At 48.2% G+C, this 25,084-nt stretch overlaps 1 protein-coding gene across 1 annotated transcript in view; it reads left to right on the top strand.

Moving 5' to 3' along the window:
* The window catches only part of asah2 (N-acylsphingosine amidohydrolase 2), a 121,090-nt gene that overhangs the window by 42,162 nt on the left and 53,844 nt on the right, over positions 1–25,084 (top strand). The window contains exons 7-13 of the mRNA XM_070875059.1: positions 6,762–6,882; positions 9,923–10,048; positions 11,321–11,407; positions 11,618–11,722; positions 16,917–16,998; positions 21,340–21,455; positions 23,367–23,461. Coding sequence (XP_070731160.1) covers positions 6,762–6,882; positions 9,923–10,048; positions 11,321–11,407; positions 11,618–11,722; positions 16,917–16,998; positions 21,340–21,455; positions 23,367–23,461 — 732 coding nt within the window. The remainder of the gene's footprint in view (positions 1–6,761; positions 6,883–9,922; positions 10,049–11,320; positions 11,408–11,617; positions 11,723–16,916; positions 16,999–21,339; positions 21,456–23,366; positions 23,462–25,084) is intronic.

Raw genomic sequence — 25,084 nt, 5'->3', positions numbered from 1 at the left:
CAGATACAGGACGGAAGAGCTCTGGCTGTAACTGTGTCTCTTCTATCTCGCTTTCTCATGACTTTTGTGATGCTTTCTCTGTTTCCATCTTCAATCCTTTCTCTCTTCTTTCCCCCTCTCAGCCATATACTTTTCTCATTGCGGTGTTTAACACTCTATTCGCCTCTTTTTAATCATTGTCTCTGTTTCACTCCTTCTATTAGTCTCCTCGCCTTGCAGTCCTCCTTCTGTTATGACACCAATTTATCGGGTTCTTATATGAGTGCATTAACATTATCATCAATAATCTATGTCTTATTTTAAGGCCTCCAATATGCAGGAGATACCAAACATTGTGATTTGTTTGATTAGGTTTTCTTTAGCTTAGCTTTCATAAACTGCCAATAATCAATTTTGAAGAGTTTTTGTCTGCCACTCTCTCTCGCTCTCGCTCTCTGCCACTCTCTCTCCATCTCCTTCTCCGCCACACACTCTCGCTCTCTGCCACTCTCTCTCCCTCTCCCTCTCTGCCACACTCTCTCGCTCTCGCTCTCTGCCACTCTCTCGCTCTCTGCCACTCTCTCGCTCTCTGCCACTCTCTCGCTCTCTGCCACTCCCCCTCCCTCTCTCTCTCTCTCTCTCTCTCTCACCCACTCCGCTGCCCGCGTCCTCTCTCACTCTCTCTCTCTCTCTGCCCGCCCCCCCCGTCTCTCTCTCTCTCTCTGCCACTCCTTTGCTCTCATTCTCCGGCACTGCTTCTCTCTCTGGCACTCCTTCTCTCTCTGCCATTCTCACTGCTCACAACCTCTGTCTGTCTCTCTCTCTCTCCGCCACGCTCTCTCTAACTCCCTCCGCCCCTCCCCCCTTCTCTCCGCCCCCCCTTCTCTCCGCCCCCCCTTCTCTCCGCCCCCCCTTCTCTCCGCCCCCCCTTCTCTCCGCCCCCCCTTCTCTCCGCCCCCCCTTCTCTCCGCGCCCCCTTCTCTCCGCGCCCCCTTCTCTCCGCGCCCCCTTCTCTCCGCGCCCCCTTCTCTCCGCGCCCCCTTCTCTCCGCGCCCCCTTCTCTCCGCGCCCCCTTCTCTCCGCGCCCCCTTCTCTCCGCGCCCCCTTCTCTCCGCGCCCCCTTCTCTCCGCGCCCCCTTCTCTCCGCGCCCCCTTCTCTCCGCGCCCCCTTCTCTCCGCCCCCCCTTCTCTCCGCCCCCCCTTCTCTCCGCCCCCCCTTCTCTCCGCCCCCCCTTCTCTCCGCCCCCCCTTCTCTCCGCCCCCCCTTCTCTCCGCCCCCCCTTCTCTCCGCCCCCCCTTCTCTCCGCCCCCCCTTCTCTCCGCCCCCCCTTCTCTCCGCCCCCCCTTCTCTCCGCCCCCCCTTCTCTCCGCCCCCCCTTCTCTCCGCCCCCCCTTCTCTCCGCCCCCCCTTCTCTCCGCCCCCCCTTCTCTCCGCCCCCCCCTCTCTCCGCCCCCCCCTCTCTCCGCCCTCCCTCTCTCCGCCCCCCCTTCTCTCCGCCCCCCCCTTCTCTCCGCACCCCCTTCTCTCCGCACCCCCTTCTCTCCGCACCCCCTTCTCTCCGCACCCCCTTCTCTCCGCACCCCCTTCTCTCCGCACCCCCTTCTCTCCGCACCCCCTTCTCTCCGCACCCCCCTTCTCTCCGCACCCCCCTTCTCTCCGCACCCCCTTCTCTCCGCACCCCCTTCTCTCCGCACCCCCTTCTCTCCGCACCCCCTTCTCTCCGCCCCCCCTTCTCTCCGCCCCCCCTTCTCTCCGCCCCCCCCTTCTCTCCGCCCCCCCCCTTCTCTCCGCCCCCCCTTCTCTCCGCCCCCCCTTCTCTCCGCCCCCCCTTCTCTCCGCCCCCCCCTTCTCTCCGCCCCCCCCTTCTCTCCGCCCCCCCCTTCTCTCCGCCCGCCCCTTCTCTCCGCCCGCCCCTCCCCCTCGCTCTCCGCTCGTCCCTCTCTTTCGCTCTCGCTCTCTGCCTGCCCCTCTCTCTCCCTCTCTCTCTGCCCGGCCCCCTCTCTCTCTCTCTCATCGCACCTCCCTCTCTCTCACTCTCTCCTATGCTCTCCCAGCCCGCCTCTCTCTCTCTCTCTCTCTCTCTCTCTCTCTCTCTCTCTCTCTCTCTCTCTGACCAACTCTCTCTCCCTCTCTCTCTACCCGCCTCTCCCTCTCTCTCTGCCCGCCCCTCTCTCGCTCTCTCTGCCCGCCCCTCTTGTCATGTAACCTCTATGTAACACCACTGCAATACTGTATATACTTAAGCAATGCACACCTTGACCACAGGGGGTGAACTTGTGGGAGACACTCCTTACCTGATCATCCAGGTATATAAAGGGAGGTCCCACACAGGGTCATCACTTCTTGCTCCTGTGAATAAAGGTTCAGGTCATGGAGTGACCTTGTCCATCGAATATGCCTCGTGTGGGTTTTGAGCATTGAGTAAGGACTTTACATTGGCAACAAGAAACGGGAATCAACGACCCACGAGAATGGCCACCGGTAGCACATAGGAACGGTATTGTGTTGGTGAGGACTGGGACGATTTCATTGAGAGGCTCCAGCAAAGCTTTGTCACGAAAGAATGGCTGGGAGATGCAGCGGCTGACAAGCGAAGGGCACATCTGCTGACCAGCTGATCCTTACGCGCTCATGAAGGACCTACTAGCATCCAAAAAGCCAGCGGACAAAACCTTTGAAGAGCTCAGCAAACTAATCGGTGAGCACCTCAAACTGGCGAGCAGCATACACATGGCCCGACACAGATTCTATACCCACCTACGTCGTGAAGGACAGAGCATACCGGACTTCATTGTGGACCTCCGGCTTTTGGCCAGCCTCTAAGTTCACACCGCCTGCAGGAGGGAGATGTTAAGGGATTTCTTCATTGAGGGCATCGGTCATGTGGGGATTTTCCGAAAGTTAATCGAGACCAAGGACTTGACTTTGGAAGCGGCGGCGTTGATGGCTCAGACTTTCATGGTGGGGGAAGAGGAAACCAAAATAATATACACGTGCAATTCTGCCTCCAACGCAGCGGGGGATCAGGGAGTCAATATCATAAATGCGACACAGAGCCCCGCAGGCAGACAAGGGCAGTTTGACACACCCCAGGCAGCAATAGACCTCAGGGCAGGTTTTCAACAGAGACAGTGGCAGGCTGAACGGACATTTACGCCATCACAGTGGACAATGTGGTCCGGGATGGGGCCATTGACACCCACTAACAGGGTACTCAAGGGCTGTCATCGTCCTATGGGGTCGGGTGCGTGTTGCAGCAGAGTAATGCTGAGGGCCAATTACAACCTGTTGCTTATGCTTCCAGGTCGCGCGCTCAAGCAGGACAGGGATATGGGATGGTTGAGAAGGAGGCACTCGCGTGTGTCTATGGTGTAAAAAAAATGCATTAATACCTTTTTGTCAGGAGGTTCGAATTAGAAATGGACCACAAGCCGTTAACATCCCTGTTGTCAGACAGCAAGGCTGTCAATGCCAACGCGTCAGCCCGCATACAGCGATGGGCTCTCGCGCTGGCTGCGTATGACTATATCATCCGGCACCGGCCCGGCACTGAAAATTGCGCTGACGGGCTCAGCAGGCTTCCACTGGCCACCACTGAGGGGGCAGTGGAACAAAGCACTGAGATGGTCATGTCCGTTGATGCCTTTGACAGCGCAGGCTCCCCCATCACAGCTCGCCAGATCAAAATCTGGACAAACAGAGATCCCCTCCTATCCCTGATTAAGAAATGTGTCCTGACTGGGGATTGGGCGCCCGCACACGGAGCATGCTCTGAGGAGGTCAGACCGTTTCACAGACTGATGGATGAGCTCTCCATCCAAGCTGACTGCCTACTATGGGGCAGCCGGGTAGTCATGCCCCAGAGGGGCAGGGAGGCTTTCATCAGGGAACTCCATAGTGAGCATCCTGGCATCGTTCTGATGAAGGCCATTGCCCAGTCACATGTTTGGTGGCCGGGAATTGATTCAGACCTGGAACACTGTGTTCGCAGGTTAGTGACGTGTGCCCAGCTGGGTAATGCCCCCAGGGAGGCCCCGCTCAGCCGTGGCCCTGGCCCACCATCCCATGGTCACATATTTATGTAGACTACGCGGGCCCGTTCATGGGAAAAATGTTTCTCATTGTGGTAGATGCGTACTCGAAATGGATTGAGTGCATCATTTTGAATTCGTGCATGACATCCACCACTGTGGAGAGTCTACGTGTGGTCTTTGCAACCAACGGCTTGCCGGACATCCTTGTTAGCGATAATGGCCCATGTTTCATGAGCTACGAATTCTGGGAGTTCATGTCGGGCAATGGCATCAACCATGTCAGGACAGCACCGTTCAAGCCGACCTCCAATGGCCAGGCGGAACGTACGGTCCAAATCATTAAACAAGGCATGCTCAGGATTCAAGGACCTTCCCTACAATGCCGCCTATCGCGCCTCCTTCTGGCCTATAAGTCCCGACCGCACTCGCTCACGGGGGTCCCGCCCGCTGAGCTACTTATGAAACGAACACTCAAAACTCGATTGTCCCTCATTCACCCAGTCCTGACCGACATAGTTGAGGCAAGCGCCAGGCCCAAAACGAGTACCATGACCGAAACTCAAGGGGGAGATGTATAGAAATAAATGACCCCGTATTTGTCCTCAATCACGCCGTGGGGCCCAAATGGCTTGAGGGTACTGTAATAGACAAAGAGGGGAATAGGGTCATCGTGGTTAAACTTATCAATGGGCAGATATGCAGTAAGCATCTGGACAAAGTTTAAAAAAAAAAGGTTCAACATGGACACTGAGGAACCCGAGGAAGATCATGAGATGGTGCTCACATCACCGCCAGTGAACAAGCAACAAGGACATTCAGCAGCATGCACAGTCCCTGCGGTCAGCCCGGACAAGCCGGAATCACCATAGGTGACACACACTGACGCCAAGGCTCAACAACCAGAGCCCCAACTGCGGCATCCACAAGGGAGCGTAGACCACCTGAAAGACTTAACCTATGATCCCAATAAGACTTTGCGGGGGGAAGTGATATCATGTATGTAACTTCTATGTAACACCATTGCAATACTGTATATACTTAAGCAATGCACACCTTGACCACAGGGGGTGAACTTGTGGGAGACAATCCTTACCTGGTCATCCAGGTATATAAAGGGAGGTCCCACGCAAGGTCATCACTTCTTGGTCCTGTGAATAAAGGTTCAGGTCATAGAGTGACCTTGTCCATAGAAAATGCTTCGTGTGGGTTTTGTGCCATTGAGTAAGGACTTTACACCTCTCACTCTCTCTCTCTGCCCGCCCCTCTCTCTCTCTGCCCGCCCCTCTCTCTCTCTCTGCCCGCCCCTCTCTCTCTCTCTCTGCCCGCCCCTCTCTCTCTCTCTCTCGCTCTCTCTCTCTCTCTCTCTCCGACCGCTTCTCTCTCTCCGCCCGCCTCTCTCTCTCTCTCTCTTTCTCTCACTCTCTCTGCCTGTCTCTTTCTCTTTGCCCACCTCTCTCTCTTCCCGCCTCTCTCTCTCTCTCTCTCTCTGCCCGCCTCTCTCTCTCTCTGCCCGCCTCTCTCTCTCTCTACCCGCCTCTCTCTCTCTCTCTCTGTCTGCCCCACCCTTTCTCTCTCTGCTCCCTCTCTCTCTCTCTCTGCCGCTTTTTTCTCTGCCACCCTCTCTCTCTGCCACTCCCTCTTCTCTCTCTGTCACGCTCTCTTCCTCTCTCTCTCCATCTCTCACTCTCATTTTTCCATCATCTTCCATGTATGTGTGTGTGCCTATATCTCCTTCTTCACCCTTCCTTAATAGCATTCTGGAAGCAAAAAGAAGTGTGGATGGGCTCCCATGATTGACACAGACTACAGTCAGTCAGGAGGAACCAAGCCATTTATAGTAATCGCAACTCAATCATTCAGAAGTCCAGCCAAGTACTCCAAATTGAGCTTCAGGCTATTTTGAGAAAACACCAATTTTCCACAAAATTAAAATTTTTTGTAGGCAACTCTGAGTAAGAATAAATCTGTTGATAAATGTTCATGTTTTATGGATTCTTATGTTCGTTGTTACTTTTGCCAAGAGTTTTTCAGGGGGGGAAAAATTCCGGTGCAAACAATTGCTACAAATTTGTTTTAACAGTTACTGGTTGGTTACTTCCTGCTGCTTGCCAATTCAAGATTTTTTTCAAATCACTGAGCAATTTGATCAGATTTCTGCTGCATTCTTGTTTCTCGTTGTTACCAACAGAATTGAGCTGCTTTTGATTCATTTAGGCAATTGGATGTTAGATACAAGTTCATGTTTCAGCGAGTCACTAATTTCTGTCACAGAGGTGTGACAGCCTCGGGTGTGACACACTGAAGCACAACACTGTCCGGTGTGATCACTTTGAAAGGCGTGGTGGAATGCATGCAAGCGGATGTAAGACTTTAAAAATGTTTTTTTTACTGGACTGTTGCAAAATCCAGTGACCTGGTCCCAACGTTGCGCATTTGAATTGTTTAGAAATACAGCTTCAGGCCTTTAATGGTGAAATCACCAGCACGTGATTTTATTTAAGTTCCAGCAGAATGGGACATGCTAATTTAATTAGTAAGATACTGTCTTGAAGTAGGTTCATTTCATATACAGCCTATTTAGGGTGAGGGGAATCATTGATATTTTGAGAGAGAAAGTATTTGGAGCTGACCAGAAGCATGGTGATATATTTTTGCCTTTGAATCTCTATCAACAACTTCTTCACGGTGGTGATGTCACTAACCATTTTCAACAATCCTTTTCTTTTCTCCTTTCTGATTTGTTGTAGCTGGTTTGCTGTTCACCCTGTCAGCATGAACAATACCAATCACCTGGTTAGCAGCGACAACATGGGATATGCGTCATACCTGTTTGAGCAGGAGAAGAACGCAGGCTCTTTGCCTGGGAAGGTCAGTATTTAAAGAACGTGTTCATGTTCTGTGGTGTTACCAGAGAAAAACATCCTGTTGGAAGCCCTCTAAACGGCCTTAATACTACAGTCAGTGACCCGATCAGTTGTGGCTCAGTGATGGCACACTCGCCTCTGAGTCAGCGAGTTGTGGGTTCAAGTCCCACTCCAGAGACTTGAGCACAAAATCTAGGCTGACACTCCAGTGCAATATTGAGGGAGCGCTGCGCTGTCGGAGGTGCTGTCTTTCAGATGAGACGTTAAACCGAGTTCCCGTCTGCCCCCTCGGGTCGATGTAAAAGATTACGTGGCATTATTTTGAAGAAGAGCAGGGGAGTTATCCCTGGTGTCCTGACCAATATTTATCCCTCAACCAACATTACAAAAAAAACAGGTTATTTGGTCATTATCACATTAGTGAGACCTTGCTGTGTGCAAATGTACTACATTACAACAATAACTACACTTCTAAAGTACTTCATTAGCTGTAAAACACGTTGGGACATCCTGAGGTTGTGAAAGGTGCTATATAATACACGTCTGTCTGTCTTTCATTCACACTGAAGATTTGTAACTGAAGATGTGGCTGCACTCCTGCTCTGTAAAGACTCGACTGGGAAATTCACTTCCAAATGTGGGGCTGAGCCAATAAAGCAGGAGGACTGTCGGCTCGATCCCTGGCCCGCACTGAGTTAGCTTACTTCAGCTAGCATGGCACTTGTGCTGCTATTGGTTTCAATGTTGCTGAGTTAGGGAGGGAAAAATTAATCCAAGGTTCCTCGTGATACTGCGGGGAACACTGGGCTCAGGTGTACTGTTCCCCTCCCTCCATGTTGTTGAACAGCCTGCTGATCCTCTTGAGTCTAGGCTCAGAAATGAAGAATGAGCATTTGGCTGAGGCTTGGCACGGCTCCCATAACTGGATCGTGATTATGAATTAGTGCCTTCAGGAAAGTAAAGGAGAAAGAATAAGAATAAAAGTTAACACTCCAGAGTCCTTTTTTGATGGTCGAACGTACATATGGGTGTACAGCGTAAAGTTAACTAAATCTGGCCATAACGAGACCGTCCCTGACCTCTCTGGCAACAATTTGCTCGGTTGCCGATGCCCCGTGCAGCAGCAGGTGATTGCGGAGAAGGTTGGTGTTTTTGGTGCTGCTGGTGTTGGGGCTGATTGTGGTCTGATTCTGAGGACCAAGGTGAGACAGTATAAATGGCACCCATGTGGAATAGATGGCAGGTGAAGTAGAGATGACAGAAGCATTCTGCCAATGGTGAGAGAGTTCTTCCAATGAGGTGAGACCGACTGGGAATGAAAGGAGCTACAGGCACTCCCAGAGGAAAGTGATCATCTATCCGGTGGGAGCTTTGACTGAACATTTGATGCTGTCCAGTAATCAGCTGGAGCAATAGCCACGGAACTCACGCTCAGGTTGACAGACATGGTTCCAGAACTACGTGAATCCCATGACCATGCAAGGAAATTTTAAAAGTAAGTGGAAAAAAGGCTCTTAAGTGCCCGTAAACTGCCTGAAAACCACCTCAATTGGATCTCCCACCGCTGCCAGTCGGGTTGGTTCCGCGATGATTGGTGCGCCTGGGGGGAAAGGCACACGGGAGTAAGATGACTGCGGGTTCCCGACCCGCTGTCAAAAATAACAACATTCCCACCCTACCCGCCACCAATCGCATCCGCTACCACCCTGGAAAATTCCGGCCGATATTGCACCACGTCACAGGAATGTGTCCAAAATTTGTACAGCTTGATATTCATTTGTTAAATAATACAGGTTTTCTAAAATAGATTACCTCGCGTTACATGGCATGTCTCCAAACCAGCTAACGAATGATATTAAAGCAAAATACCGCGGATGCTGGAATCTGAAATAAAACCAGAAAATGCTGGAAATCTCAGTGGGTCAGGCAGCATCTGTGGAGCGAGAAACAGAGTTCACGTTTCAGAACTTTCTGACAAAGAGTCACAGACTTGAAACGTTAACTCTGTTTCTCTCCACAGATACTGCCTGACCTGCTGAGATTTCCAGCATTTTCGGTTTTTTATAATGAATAATATTGCTGTAGGCAGGGTGCGCTTGATGCCTCCTTTAAGACTATGGCTCCAGGGACAAGGCACAAAGAGATGGCTGAGGATGTAATTTTCTTTAACACTAAGATTTTGGAGTGTGTCATGTATCTCACACTACTGTATATAACTGTATCTTACCATGCTTTACATGACTGTAACTAGAGATGACCTGAAACCACAAGCTTACCTTACCACCAGGGGTGCACTTGCAGGAGACACTGGATACCTGTCCCAGACAGGTATATAAGGACAGGTCTCGGGCAAGTGTGACATTCGAGAGCTGTGTAATAAAGGTGCAGGTCCTGAGTGACCTTGACTTCACTATGTGCCTCGTGTGAATCTGTACTGAGGGGACAGGACTTTACAGAGCATTAGTTAGTTGAGCCCTCAGATTCGTGTACCAGTGCATAAGGTGATGACGGGTATATTACAATTGGGATATAGCAGAAAGTCATTTTCCCGTGAGGGAAAAGTTTGCAGGAGATGCCCGTTAGACTCTGGTGGGAAAGGTTACATGGAATAGTCAATTACAAGCACATTTTAAAGGAAGATGACCAATTTGCTTAAAGTCCCACTATGGGATCAAACAGAGCCTGAGAGAGACATGATTTACTGCTTGTGCTCATTGAACCCTTGTTCCCTCTCCCACTGGACTGTAACGAAGGTTTCAGCAGTATCTATGCTGACTGTGTTTCACTCTGCTTCTAAATTTGCAGTCTTAATATGATTTGCAAATTTAATTATTCCTTCCTATAAACCATAAAATATTAATAGACATAATATGAATTATTTACATGATATTAATGTGAGTTGATGAATAATTCAGTTGTTTAAATATGTTATGTCCCCTTATTCACAACTTTATCTCCCCTGCTTGTGGAACATGAGAATTTAATTTACACGTTTAGTCCACAACGGGTGTACAATGACTTCAACTTGATTTTTACACATACAGGGACCATTTGTTGCAGTATTCGCTTCCTCCAATCTCGGGGATGTCTCTTCGAATACACTGGGCCCTCACTGTGTGAACACTGGTGAATCATGTGACAATCTCGACAGCACCTGCCCTGTTGGAGGAGTAAGTAGGATGTTTGATACCTCCGAGCACCTACAGTGGCAGATCAGTTGAGAGTATGGATCTCACATCACAGCCATTAAACCGCACTGCTGTCAGAAAGGCCTACCTGATGCCTGACTCCCAGTTATACCTGCCATTGTCTTTCAGCCTGAACACCTCAATACATTTTTTCTCCTCGTTACGCCTCTCAACCAGCCAAACAGAAATTTAAAAAATTACCATTAGATTTTTTTTTAAAAAAGCAGGATTTATTTGTACATTTGGGGAGAAGAAATTGATTGTTGTCACGTTTGGGGACGCTAACTTTTGAGAGGTGGTAAACTTAGCGGCAGGCGTTAATGTATCCCCGCTCTCAAAAAATTGGCTTTAGTGCTCCAGGAAGGAATGGAGCACTAAATTTACGCGCTCCACTTCCTTCTTGGAGTGCTAACGGGGTGCACACTTCAGCAGTGCTGCACACTGGGCCTACCCGCTTACAAGGGGCCTTTCCCTCCCTTAAAGGGAAGGGCCATCGCTGCAGGCTCTGCAAATTAAAAAAAAAACACCTACCTGGACCACAAAAGGAGCAGCACACCTGCGTAATCAGTCCGGCACGCGAGCAAAAGTACCGGGCTGATCGATCGCGGGCAGGGCCCCGCGAAATAAAACTGAAGGAAAAGCCAGCAGCAACGGTAAGTTTATTTTTTTACTTATCTCGGCCACCTCACCTTTAATTATTGCTCCTGTAGCGGCCGGCCGCCCAATCCATGCCTCCTTCTGCTGCTGCCGCCGATGTTTTTGACCAGCTGTGCTGCAGGTGGTGAAAGTGAATTTCGGGACTGGGGCGATGCATGTGGTGTTGAGGTCACGCTCTTCTGTCGCAGGAAATTGGGCGCACTGCCGCAGCACTGCCGCTAAACTCCTGCCCAATATGGCATGAGTCGTTGTCAGCGCCGCGCCCAGTCGCAAACGCATTTGCGCCCCCCCCACCCCCGGAAGGCAGAAATGCACCCAATTTCGAGGCCTTGGTGTGTATTTAAATAACATTTTTGGAACTTGCTAATAACTGGAATTCAACCGTCGATCTGTGGTGAAGATCACGATCTTTTGGTAGAATTTTCATGCCCGCCTTGTAACTGTTTCCCAGTTATCCCATGATTCTAAATGTATGAACAAATGAGTTCTATTTTTCATTAGTTCCATCCTCATTCCAGAGCAGGGTTGTGCGTCGAACAGTTTAAAAAATTTATGATTCATGGTGATTTCATGCATTTCTTTCCCTGAATTTTACAGTCTTCGATGTGCATGTCTGCAGGCCCTGGGAGGGACATGTTTGAGAGCACTGCAATCATTGGACGCAATATCTACAATAAAGCGAAGGTGCGTAATGCTCAGTGATAGTATGATCCAGCAACTCCATGTGACATGAAGCAAATAACCTGAACGTTGTTGGTCATGTATATTTGAAAAATTGTACATGAATAAAAATGTACACACAATCCATGGTGGTGCATGCTTTCTTAGTTAAAATGGAGAATTACTGCTGACGTGCTTTTGGAATTCCTTATCTTTTGTGTGTTTTATTGTTAGGAGCTGTCCAGAACAGCCACTAGAGAAATCAAAGGTCCCGTTAACTTTGCACATCAATGGGTCAATATGACTGATGTCATTGTCCAATTCAATTCAACACATACAGTGAGTACCAGACTTTGTGCCTGATATGAAGATAAGAGTATTTCTTTCCTTGTATTCTGCTTGACTACCTTTATTTGATTAGACACATGGGTCTTGTCTGTTGTCAGTAAGTTAAGTGAATCTTCACAACATGACCCCTAGAATGACCACTGTCAGAAGATGCTTAGTGGGTTGGATATCTGGAGGATGAAATGGGAAAATCATCATACCAAAGATAATTTTTTTCACAACCTGATATAAAAACAATAGTTAATGGGAAGAAGGCCAAAAGGAAAGAAAATAATCAAAGGAGCAAATTTCCTGTAAGCCCCGCTGGCAGTGAATCTTTGCTTGAGTAGAAATTCCAGCCGCCCTTGCCTGTTGCCTTGATATGCCTGCTCACTTCCCCGGGTCAGTGTTATTTGCATGTTGAGGGTGGGGGCCTGGGCTATTTTCCAAAAGTTGTGGAGCCTGCTTCAGATGAGGAAGGGGTGGTGGGGAAGAGGAATAAAATTGGTGTGATGCCTTGCTGCCGTTCGGTGTGGCAGGCAGTGCATAGAATTACACAGAATTCACAAGACAGAAACAGGCCATTTGGCCTAACGGGTCTATGCCAGTGTTTATACTCCACGTGAGTTCCCTAACACTCAAATTACTGCTTCCCACCCTGCCTCCATATGTATGCATGACAGACGAGCCTTTATTGAAAAGCTGTAAGTTTTAAAATTGAAGTTTTGCTGAGGCAAACTGACCATTTCAATTTTTAACCCCTCCCTGGCCCACCCATTCCTCAGTGTTCCTGCTGGCCAGCATTGCTCTAGTGCAAATGATGGCTAATGAGTCTTATGACGTCATCCTATCATATCTGTCCGATTATTAATACGGAGTGACTCCTGCCAACGAACTGGAAGCTACGGAGGCGACCGGAAGCATTCTGCTCATAACTGTCACATCACAAATTTTAAAAATAATGTTCGCAACAGACGAAGGTCTGCGTGTTTTTGCCTCTTGTTGGAAATAATTTTATTGTAAAGAAATGCAAATAAAATGTAAAAAGAGCCTCATGTTCCCAATGGCAATTTGATTTATAAACACACGATTAAAAAATAAACACTAAGTGATCGGGCAATTGTTTTTTTCCCCCAACTCACCTGGTTTTCTGAGTTCCAAAAGGAACTCCTTGAAATAGTTTCACTTCTATTGAGTGATCACCCCAGGTCGGATGTTGACAGTGTCAACTGTGGCTCAGTGGGTAACACACTCGCCTGTGAGTCAGAAAGTTGTGGGTTCAAGTCCCATTCCAGGGACGTGAGCACATAAATCTAGTGCAATGCTGAGGGAGTGCTGCACGGTCGGAGATGAGACGGTAAACCGAGGCCCCATCTGCCCCCTCAGCTGGACGTGAAGGATCCTGTGGCATATTTCGAAGAAGAAGAGCAGGGGAGTTATCCCTGATGTCCTGGCCAATATTTATCCCTCAGTCAACATAACAAAAACAGATGATCTGGTCATTATCATATTGCTGTTTGTAGGAGCTTGCTGTGCGCAAATAGACTGTTGCATTTCCCACATTACAACAGAGACTACATTCCAAAAGTACTTCATTGGTTGTAAACCTGTGGAGTTGTTAATCTGTAGAATTCCCTGCCGCAGAGTTGTTGTTGATGCCAGTTCATTGGATATATTCAAGAGGGAGTTAGATATGACCCTTACGGCTAAAGGGATCAAAGGGGTATGGAGAGAAAGCAGGAAAGGGGTACTGAGGGAATGATCAATCATCGAAGGGCCGACTCCTGCACCTATTTTCTATGTTTCTATGTAAAGCGCTTTGAGACATCTGGTGGTCGGGAAAGGGGCTATATAACTGCAAGTTTTTATTTCCTTTCAGACTCTATTGAGTTACAATGAGCTGCTGGTTAATTTCAGGTTGACATTGAACGCTGCGTGAAGGCTCCTAGCAACTGGGAACACGCATTATCAGGGCGCATAATGGCAATCGGGCAATTTCCATCACTCATCTAGAAGATAGACACTTCTCTAAGTACGCTTCTTTATTGGGAAATCTGATGGTAAAACCCAAAAAATAACACAGGAACTGCGCACGAGCAACTACTTCCAGTTCTGTGCCCAATCTTCCTCGCCCGCCCACTCTGATTACAGCCAAGGCTTGGCCTTCTCTTTAATTCTTTTTCTCTGCCAAAAAACTGAAAAGGTGAAAAATGTTCTGTTTTCTCTGGCACTGCTGTTCCAATTTCAACAGACCTTCATTCAAACCTCCCAGATCTTTTTCCAGTGCTCACCCACCAGATTTCCAATAAACATTTCAAAGATTTTCCCGACAGCTCATGTTGAGCTGAACGATGCCTTCTCGGAAAGTCTGAGTCCGAGTTAAATAATGCAGCTATGGTAGCCGTTTCCCAAAAGCACAGAACACTTCCAAATTTAAAGGGCTTGCATTGTCAGGCAAAGCCGCACTAACTTAATGACCAATGGCTGCAAATTGTACAGACTTTTATTCTGTCAATTTAAATGATTTAGCGGGGGTATTTGATTTGGTACAGGATAGCAGAACAAAGTGACAGGAACATAAGCTGCAAAGGGATGGATTCAGGTAGGACATAGGAAAGCATTATTTCACTGAGTGTGGGGTAGTTTTGGGGATAGCTTACCTAGGGGCAAGTAACTTGGATCTCTTAAAGGCCAAATCAGACGAGTATCTTGAAGAGAAACACACACGGCCAACAATTGCGGTTGGAGGCTTCCTGCGGGAGGATGCCACCGACCGAAAACGTTTTACGAAAGTATCTGGTGGTCCTGGAGGAATGTAGACCTGCGGTCCGAGGCCTAGCTGCGCAGGCTAGCGTATTTGACGGGTGTATTCTGGGATCACATGGACCTGGACCACCAATCACAATGTAGTATTCTTATTCATAGTAATGGGAGCTTTTACCAGGCGTAAGAGTTTGAAGGACATTCGCTGGGCAAGAGTTGAGCAAAAAGCCCAAATCACTGCCCACAAAGGCCCTTCTCCCGGGGGTGCGAGAACCAGCACTTGCGGGACCTCTACGGGTGCGTGGGCAAATCGTTATGCGCCCGTAGAGACTGCGATTTTTGGCCCATCATCAGTTATATATGCTAAGACAACTGAGACCTATGGCGTTTTCTGGTCTTGAGATTTTCTCGAGATTTTCTCAATCTTTTCAGTGCCACGCCAGGAATTTTCCTTGCCTTGGCAGGTTCGGTGTGGGCGGTGCCCGTGGCAGGTCATGACCCCGCTGCTGGCTCCGTCCCACTGCAGAAACTGAACTTGCCTTTATCGGGTCTATTAAGCCTGCTCAGCGTGTTACCCAGCTCAATGAGATGCAGCGGATCTGGTGACGTCATTCATGGCGTGTTTTAAGCCAGGATCCTTAAAGGGACCATGCTCTAATCTAACATAGTGAGTGTTGAATCTTTACTGTACAATAATATAATAAAAGTTATGAATGACAAAGAAATAGTTAAATAATATTATCGTGACACTATCGACAAATACGATTAAGAAAATCATTTTAAAAGTACATTAATTGGGAAGTGCTTGGTGTTTTAGTCACAAATCTATAGATTTTTGTATCAGTAACTGGTACAAACAAAAGGTGTGTGTGTCTAGGTAATACATAAAATTGAGTAGATTTTAAATGTTATTGTAAAGGGGTAGATTTGCAATCTTGTGCAAGTTGAGCAGAATAGTTGTGGAATCCCTGACAAACAGTGTAAGTGGTGCTTACAATATGTTTTGGGGATTTCTGCAACTCTTCCATTGAAGTTAACAATGGACAAGTGAGAGAACCTCCACAGAAATTCACCCTAAAGTCTCAGACTGAAAAATTAAATTAGTCATATTCAGGGACTGAAAGCAAATTGAACGAGTGGAATGAGTGATGAGAATAAAATTGTTATAATTGATGACTTGATTTAATGTGTAACTGGACAATCACAGTATACTGTGAGAAAAACCTGACCAGAAACAACACAAAAATATATTTAAATGGTTGTCTTTTTATAGTGCAGATCAATTCACTGCAATTACTGTTGAGTTGGAAGGCAATAGACTAGAATGGCCAGTGAAAAATGTATTTCCCTCACCATCCAGGGTAGCACTTACATCCCTTCAGGAATTTCTGAATTAGCATTTACCAGTAGCTTTTCAAGTAAAACAGAATCTTCATCGATCTGTTAGCTGATGTAATCAACATGTTTTTATTTCAGTTTGTTTTTCATACCGTCCAGTAATCAACTGGAGCAATGGCCATGGAACTTACATTTCAGGTTGACAGACATGGTTCCTGAGCTGCGTGAATCCCATGGCCATGCAGGGAAATTAGAAAGACTTAGATTTATATAGCGCCGTTCATAACCAACGGATGTCTCAAAGTGCTTTACAAGCAGCAAAGTACTTTTGGAGTGCAGTCACTGTTGTAATGTAGGTAATGCAGCAGCTGATCTTCAGACAAGCAAACTCCCACAAGCAGTAATGTGATGATGTCCAGAAAATCTTTTTTTTTTTAAACGGTTGATTGAGGGATAAATATTGGCCAAGACACCAGGGATAATTCCCCTGCGCTTCTTCGAAATTCTGCCATGGGATCTTTTACGCCCACTTGAAGGAGCAGACGGAGCCTCAGTTTAACGTCTCATCTGAAAGACGCCCCCTCCGACAGTGCAGTGCTCCCTCAGCAATGCACTGGAGTGTCAGTCTATATTTTTTTTGTGCTTAGGAACCTGGAGTGGGACTTGAACCCACAACCCTAGGCTCTTAAGTGCCTGTCAACTACTTCATAATGATTTCAATTGAGTCCCCCACTGCTGCAGGTCAGATTGGCTCATGATGACAGATGCGTCTGGGAGCGAGATGACAGCAGGTTCTCGACCCACTGTCAAAAATAACAACTTTCCCACCCAACCCAGCACCGATCTCGCCTGCTACCACCAGCACAGAAAATCTGTTATTTAATGCTATCTAGCTCCTTCTCTTTGTTATCCCTGGAAATCTGATATCTGACTGTCTCCCTCACCCCTTAAGTAAAGGCAGTAAGTAAGACTCACAGCAACATACTCCATAACACCTTAATGTTTTCCAAGACGAAATTGTTTTAGCCTTTTACAATGTTTTGGCAGCAGGAGGCCAGTAAATATTGAGGCCATAAACCATATTGATGGAACTTCTATTTTCCAGGGCCGCACCTGCAAGCCTGCCCTTGGATACAGCTTTGCCGCTGGCACAACTGATGGAGTGGGAGCCTTTAACTTTACACAGGGTAAGTCTAGCACTGAAGGCAGGAGCTATCAAACTGCTTCAGAAAAACTTGTGCCCCCATTTCCCCCGGCAAAAATAAAAGTGAAAATTCAACACTTTGTTAAATAATAAAACAAAATGTCTTCGTCAGAGGGTAAGTTTTTATAATATAGAGCTCCAGCTAGGTGAACTACTGTGGGGATGAAACTACTCATGTAAATACAATAAAAGCATCATGTGACAGGGTCACCTGACAAGTTCCTGTAGAGCCAGCTTGTATGTGTGTGTTTGTTTCTGCTACAAGAAAACTGGGCATCTTGCGAAGGTGTGCCGTCTGTAGAATAAACCAATGTTCAATGTTAAAAGTAGAAATCGCCAGAAACTACATAGCATTGAAGAAAAGCAACAGGATGAGGAGGTTCTGGAGATAAGGGTATGTAACAATGATTCGTGAAGTATCGTTAGCCAAGTAAACGTTACAGGAACCAGAATACCCATGGAAATTGACACTGGTGCATCCATGAGTGCAGTACCGGAATCGCTATATCTCGACATGTTTAGTGATTTTCCACTGGAGACGTCGAAGATAAAGCTGCAAGACTACACAGAAGAGCAAAACCCTGTGGAAGGTCATATCATCGTACCGGTGAAATACAAAGATCATTTTCAGAGCTTGTCGCTCTTAGTAGTGGCAGGAGACAAGCCTGCCTTAATAAGTAGAAATTGTCTGGGGTCACTGAAGCTGGATTGGAAGTGTAGGAACGAGATTTGCATCAAAGGATGATGTCATCAAGCAGTATCCAAAGGTGTTCTGTGAAACAGGCAGCCCGATGCAAGCCTTCAAGGCGAGTGTCAGAGTACAGAAGGACACTCGACCAGTTTACTGCAAGCCACATCCTGTGCCATACGCACTCGAGGAGGAAGTTGAGCAAGAACTCAAAAAAAATAGAAACTATTATCTCTAAGCTGGATCTAAGACATTGAGTTGTACCCAAGTCAGATGATAAGGTAAGGTGATTATAAAGTAACTGTAAACCAGGCTCGAGAGGGTAATCTACCCAATACATTGCCAAATGTAGAAAATTGGTTCGCAACACTCACAGGTGGCCAGATCTTCTCGAAGTTAGATCTGACAAGTGCCTACTTACAACTGGAGCGAGATGAGGAGTCCAAGTCATGCTTGAATATAAATACTAATCTAGGCCTCTATCAATTTAACAGGCCACCATTTGGAGTGTCTTCCGCCCCCGCCATATTCCAAGGGGTGATGAACCAGATTTTGCAAGGCATTGAAGGGTTAGTATGTTACTTGAACGACATACACATTTCAGCACCAAATAGGCAAATCCATAATAACGTATTGAATGAAATGCTCAAATGTCTAAAGAAGCACAGAGTACGAGTGACTGTTCGCAAGTGTGAGTTATTTCAAAACTTAATGGAGTACTTAGGGTACAGAGTAGACAAAGATGCTTTATATTCAACCAAGAAAAAGCTGGATACAATCAAAAATACACCCACTCCCAAGAATGTCACTGAACTTCAATCAATTTTGGGTCCTTTGAACTATTATCGGAAGTTCCTACCAAATTTGGCTACAGTATTACATCCGGGCGTGAAATTCGCTGATACTGCCATTGTGACCACTGGAAAAACTCAAGTCTTACCAGGTCAGACCCACGAAGCACCCACTGCTAATGACGCCATCTTGAAAAAGGAGCAGAAGTTCAGTGCATAAAAGGATTTGTAGGGAAGGCTGCATTTTACACACAGGTTTTTGTGAGTTTATAGTTCATTTTTAAGTCCATTTGAGGACTTTTAAAATAAGGGGGCTTTAATATCTCTGCCATTATTGCTGGCTGCTTTTGCTATGCAGCATTGAGCTGGAAGAAGACTTATTCAAGAGCATTTTGAGCATAATCAAAGAGCTTTCAGACATATGAGGAGGAGACCTTACCCCCCACGAGTTGACGGAGAACAGCGCTCAAACCTACAGCTGTCTGAGGCACAGTGCGTTCGAAGGCTGCGCTTCCGAAAAGAGGTGGTGACAGAGATATGCCAGCTGATAAAGGCAGACCTACAGCCTACCAGCGGGAAGAGGACTACACTGCCCGTCAAGGTGAAGGTTACTGCGGCACTTGTCTTCTATGCCTCCAGCTCCCTTCAGGCATCAGCAGGGAACATATGCTGCATCACGCAGTTTGCTCCACATAGCTGCATTCGCCAGATGGCTACTGCACTGTACGCACGCAGCATGGACTTTATAAAGTTCCCAATGACCAGGGAGGCACAGAATGAGAGGGCTATTGGTTTTGCACGAATTGCTGGCTTCCCCAAGGTTCAGGGTGCCAATGACTGTGCACACATCTCCCTGCGAGCACCTTTAGAGGAGCCAGAGGTTGACCGAAACCAAAAGGGATTCCACTCGCTGAACATACAGATCGTGTGCTACCATAGTCAGCACGTCATGGCAGTAAATGCCCAATTTCCAGGGAGCATCCATGATGCTTTCATCTTGCGTGAGAGCTGTCTCACACCTGTTTGAGTGTCAGCCACAAGGCCAGAGCTGGATGCTCAGGGACAAAGGTTACGGCCTCGCCACCTGGCTCATGACCCCCCTCCGGAACCCTCAGACACGAGCCGAGCATCGCTATAATGACAGCCATATAGCCACACGCGACATCATCGAAAAGACAATTGGAGTGCTCGAGCAGTGCTTCCAATACACATGGACCACTCTGGAAGCCACCCTGCAATATTCCCCTCAGCAGGTCGCCGAGTTCATTTGTGGTGTGCTGCATGCTACACTACTTAGCCATCACGAGGGGGCAGGATTTTCCACTGGGGATTGCAGGACCACCTCAGGAGTGAGGGGAGGAGGAGAGGGAGGACGAGGAGCCTGGTGAGGAACCCATTCCAACCCCTCCCCCCCCCACCACCATCACAGGGAGGCCTCGTGGAGCTTTCGCCACTGCAAAAAGTCTTGCGTCAGTAGCTCATAAATCAACGCTTTGCTTGAACAGTGACCAGCATGTTTCACCGTTGCCTGCCCACTCTATCCCACCATGTTGACTATTCCCCCTCTTCTTCTACAAATCAGATACTACACATTTGGAAATTTATGAAACATTTGTACATTGTTTAAACTTTGTAAACTTTAATTTTGAAACTTAAGTACATTTTTAACTTGAACACAAGTTGTAAAACTTTCAAAACTTTTATAAAATAACGCAAAAAATGAAAACTACAGCAAAACAACAAACTCTACACCAAACGTCTTTTAACTGCGGCCACCTTCCCCCCTCTTTTCCCCCCCCCCCCCGATCATAATCGCCCCCTCGCTTCTTGCCTCTACCCCTACCCACGTTGAGACCAAGGCGGTGTGCAGCGAGGGTGCTGTTATTGGGGGAAGAGACAATGGAGACGCCCCATTGGACCCCCTGGAGAAGCTCTGGGTATGGAAGGCCAGGCTCCTGAGTCTTGCTTGGCCTCCCTACTCACAGGTGCTGTCGGTCTGGGTGGTATGACACTGGGGACTGCAGTGCCAAAGGTCGAGACCATCAATTGCCGCAGGGCATTGACATCCTCGGTGTTCTTCCGGGTCGCGGCTGCAATCTGCGACATGTCCGCAGATCGTGTCACAGATTGTGCCGTGATGTTGCCGGAAATTCCACCCACGGCCTTTCGGAGCTCTTGACCGAGGTGCAACACTAAGCCTACCTATACCAACATGTGTCACGTTTATAATTTAAGTAATCAAGGAGTGCATGAACAAAAGTTCTACTCTCATGACCCTGCAATGGTCATTCCACCTTTTCCTCCATTGCTGGTGATCCCTGGGAATGTCATTTACTGAGAAGACCTCCTCAGTAACAGAGGTCCAAAATCTCCTTACAACGGTGGGGGTGGGGGGGGGGAGGGGAATTTACTTCGCCCCCCTCCTATTAAACTCCCCCCATCTACTCTCAATTGCTGTTATAAGTGTCTCATTCACTTCAGAACTACATTTCCTGACCCTCGGCCTGCTATGATCACCCTGCTGCATCTTCTCCTGTCTCTGAAATTGGCATGTTGAGAGCTGAGTGTACTGCGCACGCACCTTGACCAGAGTCGCGGGGGAAAAAGAAATTATGAAGAACAAAAAAAAAAAGTGCGCATGCGCAGAAGTTCTGTTTTTTTTTTCCCAGATCACTGAATTCGGCTCCAGTGCACAAATTCCATCGTGCAAGGCTGGATTTTACCGTTGCCGCCAGTCACCATTTGGGTAATTTTATGGCCTCCAGCCATTCTTGTATGTGTGTGTTTGTGATGTCGTAAAGAACATATCCCAGTTTTGATTTGCACTGTGACGATGTGTCTGTAGGAGCTATTGAAGGAGATCCATTTTGGGATGCCATCCGTGACATGCTGCTGGGAAAACCTTCCAAGGAAACCCAGGATTGCCACCAGCCCAAACCAATCCTTTTCAACACAGGGGAAGTAAGTTTCATCTTTACTCATTTATTATGCTGAAAGTTAACTACAAATCGGTATAATTCAAGATTTTGCTCGATTACTAGACAGTGTGAAGTTCCACCGCAAGTGTTTGTCACACCTTAAAAAAATTCTGTTAGGCAACAATACGTTCAAGTACCACTAACTGTTAACCATGACTATTGGCTTGCATTCAGTTACAGTGATATTTGTGTCAATCAGAATCTACTTCCATGTCCAAAAAAACAAAGTTTACAAAAAAGTTACAAGAAGGATCTTTAAAAGGGCTAATCCACTTCTCTTTAAAGTGTGCTCAAAACTAGAAACATAGAATCATAGAAAGTAGGTGCAGGAGTAGGCCATTCGGATGGCTGATCATGCAATCTCAGTACCCCACCCCGTCCTTCTCTCCATACCCCCCTGATCCCTTTAGCCATAAGGGCCACATCTAACTCTCTTTCGAATATGTCCAACGAACTGGACTCAACAACTTTCTATGGTAGAGAATTCCACAGGTTCACAACTTCTCATCTCGATCCTATATGGCTTACCCCTTATCTTTAGACTGTGACCCCGGTTCTGGACTTCACCAACATCGGGAACATTCTACCTGCATCTAACCTGTCCAATCCCCTCAGAATTTTATATGTTTCTACGAGATCCCCTCTCATTCTTCTAAATTCCAGTGAGCATAAGCCTAGCCGATCCAGTCTTTCTTTCTTATGTCAGTCCTGCCATCCCGGGAATCAGTCTGGTGAACCTTCTCTGCACTCCCTCAATAGCAAGAATGTCTTTCCTTAGATTAGGAGACCAAAACTGCACACAATATTCAAGGTGTGGTCTCACCAAGGCCCTGTACAACTGCAGTGAGACTTCCCTGCTTCTCTACTCAAACCTTTTAAAGGCTCCACTGCCTGCAGGTTTGTCCAAGGCCTCATTCCCACTCAGTCTTCATGGGCATGCTGGGACCTTGGCATCCAGCGCACCCAGGGGCTGGAAAATGGCACAGTGCTTTACCCGCCCACATTTATGTATGCTGATGAAACCCACGCCATCCCAGGCCCAACCAGACTATACAGTGGGGCCCACAACCAGGAGCAATCCAGTGGGACTGAATTCCACACGAGCTCCTTACTTTTACTGTTCTGCAGGAGACCCGGTTTTGGGGGAGCAAGATGAAAATCGGGCGCAGTGTATTTTGGGAATCTACTGTGTCCTTATCTCTGTCTATCTAAGTTTCTGAGGGCTATCCTAAAATACTTATAGGGTACAACCCTTCATCGCAAGCACTGGAAACACCAGCGCTGAAGTATCTGTAGATAGTTGGAGCTTCTTTTGGCTTTCTCATCAATTTTGGTGTTCCCATCTTGACAGATTTCCAGGTGAGGGTTGTTGCAGAGCTGAGCTCTCATGGAATGCTCAGGTCTTCACTGAAGACATCAATTTACATGAAGATCTAATCATACAATTTCTGATTTTAAGTCCATGCAAGCATTATAAAACAGAGTGTCTCTTTCACACCTTGTCCTCTCCTTGACCCTGACAACTGATTTTCCACAAGACTGGGCTGTTGAGAAATATGACTTGGGTTAAAACCTTGCATTAAAGGGACAGGCCTGGAATCCAAGCCTCCCATGTGTTTAACGCTCTGTAATTAGACCTCGCTTTTGCAAGGTGCTTCTCTCTCCTCGCCCCCTCACAAAGATCTTTAGAACTTACTTCAATTTTGAAGTGAGAGTGTTCGTTTTACTGTACTTGCTCTTCAATAATGAATTGTTCTTGCCAGGATATTTCTATTTGCTGGTAATGCCCCATCATTATTGTTTAAAATGCGTGACAGTTTCTTTCCTTCGACTTCAAACAAAATTTATCACAGCAGTGTCATTTTTATCGGAGTGCTGTCTCCTTGCCTTTCAGATGACAAAACCCCTGCCTTGGCATCCGGATATCGTGGACGTACAAATTCTTACCCTTGGGACGTTGGCGATTGCAGCTGTTCCTGGAGAGTTCACGTGAGCCTTTGCCAGAGTTTTACAGGCAGCTTTAGACAGCAGTAGAAGGAGGTTAATGGTTTCAGTGGCAGTGGGATTCCTTGTTGTAGTCACTGTAGTAAAGACTGTTGTTAAAAAAAAATACACTTGCGGTTGTAATCCAGCTCCAGAACCATGTTATTATTTAGTTTGACAAGTTTCCTTTTACCTTTATGGTTACATTTTTTAATTAGTTATGACTCTTTAAAAAGGGGGCACATTTATTTGATTTTTTAGTTTCTGATACTGGAGCAACCCAGTATCTCCTTATTGGTTATTTTAGTAAAAGCATAATCCTTTGCAAGGTACATTGCATTGGGTTACTGGATGCACCTGTGTTTGTTTTCATGCTGTCCATTTCAATAATGCTCACTTACTGGCACTTTCCCAGCACTCACTGATTTTAATGCTGTCAGGTAGTCCATTAGCTGTCAAGTAAAATAAATTATTTGGATTGATTTTGCCTTCACCTGGGTTGGGAGAAGGTGGTGGTGGGGGGAGGGAGGGAGGGAGGGAGAGGATGAGTGAGGGGAGGGGGGAGGAGAGAGTGAGGGGAGGGGGGGAGGAGAGAGTGAAGGGAGGGGGGAGGAGAGAGTGAGGGGAGGGGGTAGGGGGGAGGAGAGAGTGAGGGGAGGGGGGAGGAGGGAGGAGAGAGTGGGGGGAGGGGGAGGAGAGAGTGAGAGGAGGGGGAGGAGAGAGGGGGGTGGGGGAAGAGAGTAGGGGGGAAAGAGGGAGTGAAGGGTGGGGAGAGTATGGGGGGGGGAAAGAGAGGAGAGTGAGGTGGAGGGGATGAGTGAGGGGAAGAGTGAGGGGGGGAAGAGGAGAGAGTGAGGGGTGGGGGAGAGTGTGGGGGGGGGAGAAGGAAGAGTGAGGGGGTGGGGAGGGGGAGAGTGACGGGAGAGTGAGGGAGGGGGGTGAGGGAGGGGGGTGAGGAAGAGAGTGAGGGGAGGGGGGTGGGGAGGAGAGAGTGAGGGGAGGGGGGGAGGAGAGAGTGAGGGGAGGAGGGAGGGAGAGAGAGGGGAAGGGGGGAGGAGGGAGAGTGAGGGGAGGGGGGGGAGGAGAGAGTGAGGGGAGGGGGGGAGGAGAGAGTGAGGGAGGGGGGGAGGAGAGAGTGAGGGAGGGGGAGGGGGTGGGGAGGAGAGAGTGAGGGGAGGGGGAGGAGAGAGGGAGGGGAGGGGGGAGGAGAGAGTGAGGGGAGGGGGGAGGAGAGAGTGAGGGAGGGGGGGAGGAGAGAGTGAGGGGAGGGGGGGGAGGAGAGAGTGAGGGGAGGGGGGGGAGGAGGAGGAGGGGAGGGGGAGGGTGGGAGGAGGAGTGAGGTGGGAGGGGGGGAGGAGAGAGGGGAGGAGAGAGTGAGGGGAGGGGGGGAGGAGAGAGTGAGGGGAGGGGGGGGAGAGAGAGAGGGGAGGGGGGGAGGAGTGAGGGGAGGGGGGGAGGAGAGAGTGGGAGGGGGGGAGGAGAGAGTGAGGGGAGGGGGGAGGAGAGAGTGAGGGAGGGGGGGAGGAGGAGAGTGGGGGAGGGGAGGGAGGGAGAGGGGGAGGAGAGATGAGGGGGGTGAGGGTGGGGAGGTCGAGAGTGAGGGTGGGGGGGGAGGAAGAGAGTGAGGGG

The sequence above is a fragment of the Pristiophorus japonicus genome, chromosome 3, assembly GCF_044704955.1.
Source record: "Pristiophorus japonicus isolate sPriJap1 chromosome 3, sPriJap1.hap1, whole genome shotgun sequence".
Lineage (NCBI taxonomy): Eukaryota > Metazoa > Chordata > Chondrichthyes > Pristiophoridae > Pristiophorus > Pristiophorus japonicus.
The sequence above is the reverse complement of the archived record's forward strand: the minus strand, read 5'-3'. Positions and strand labels throughout refer to the sequence as shown.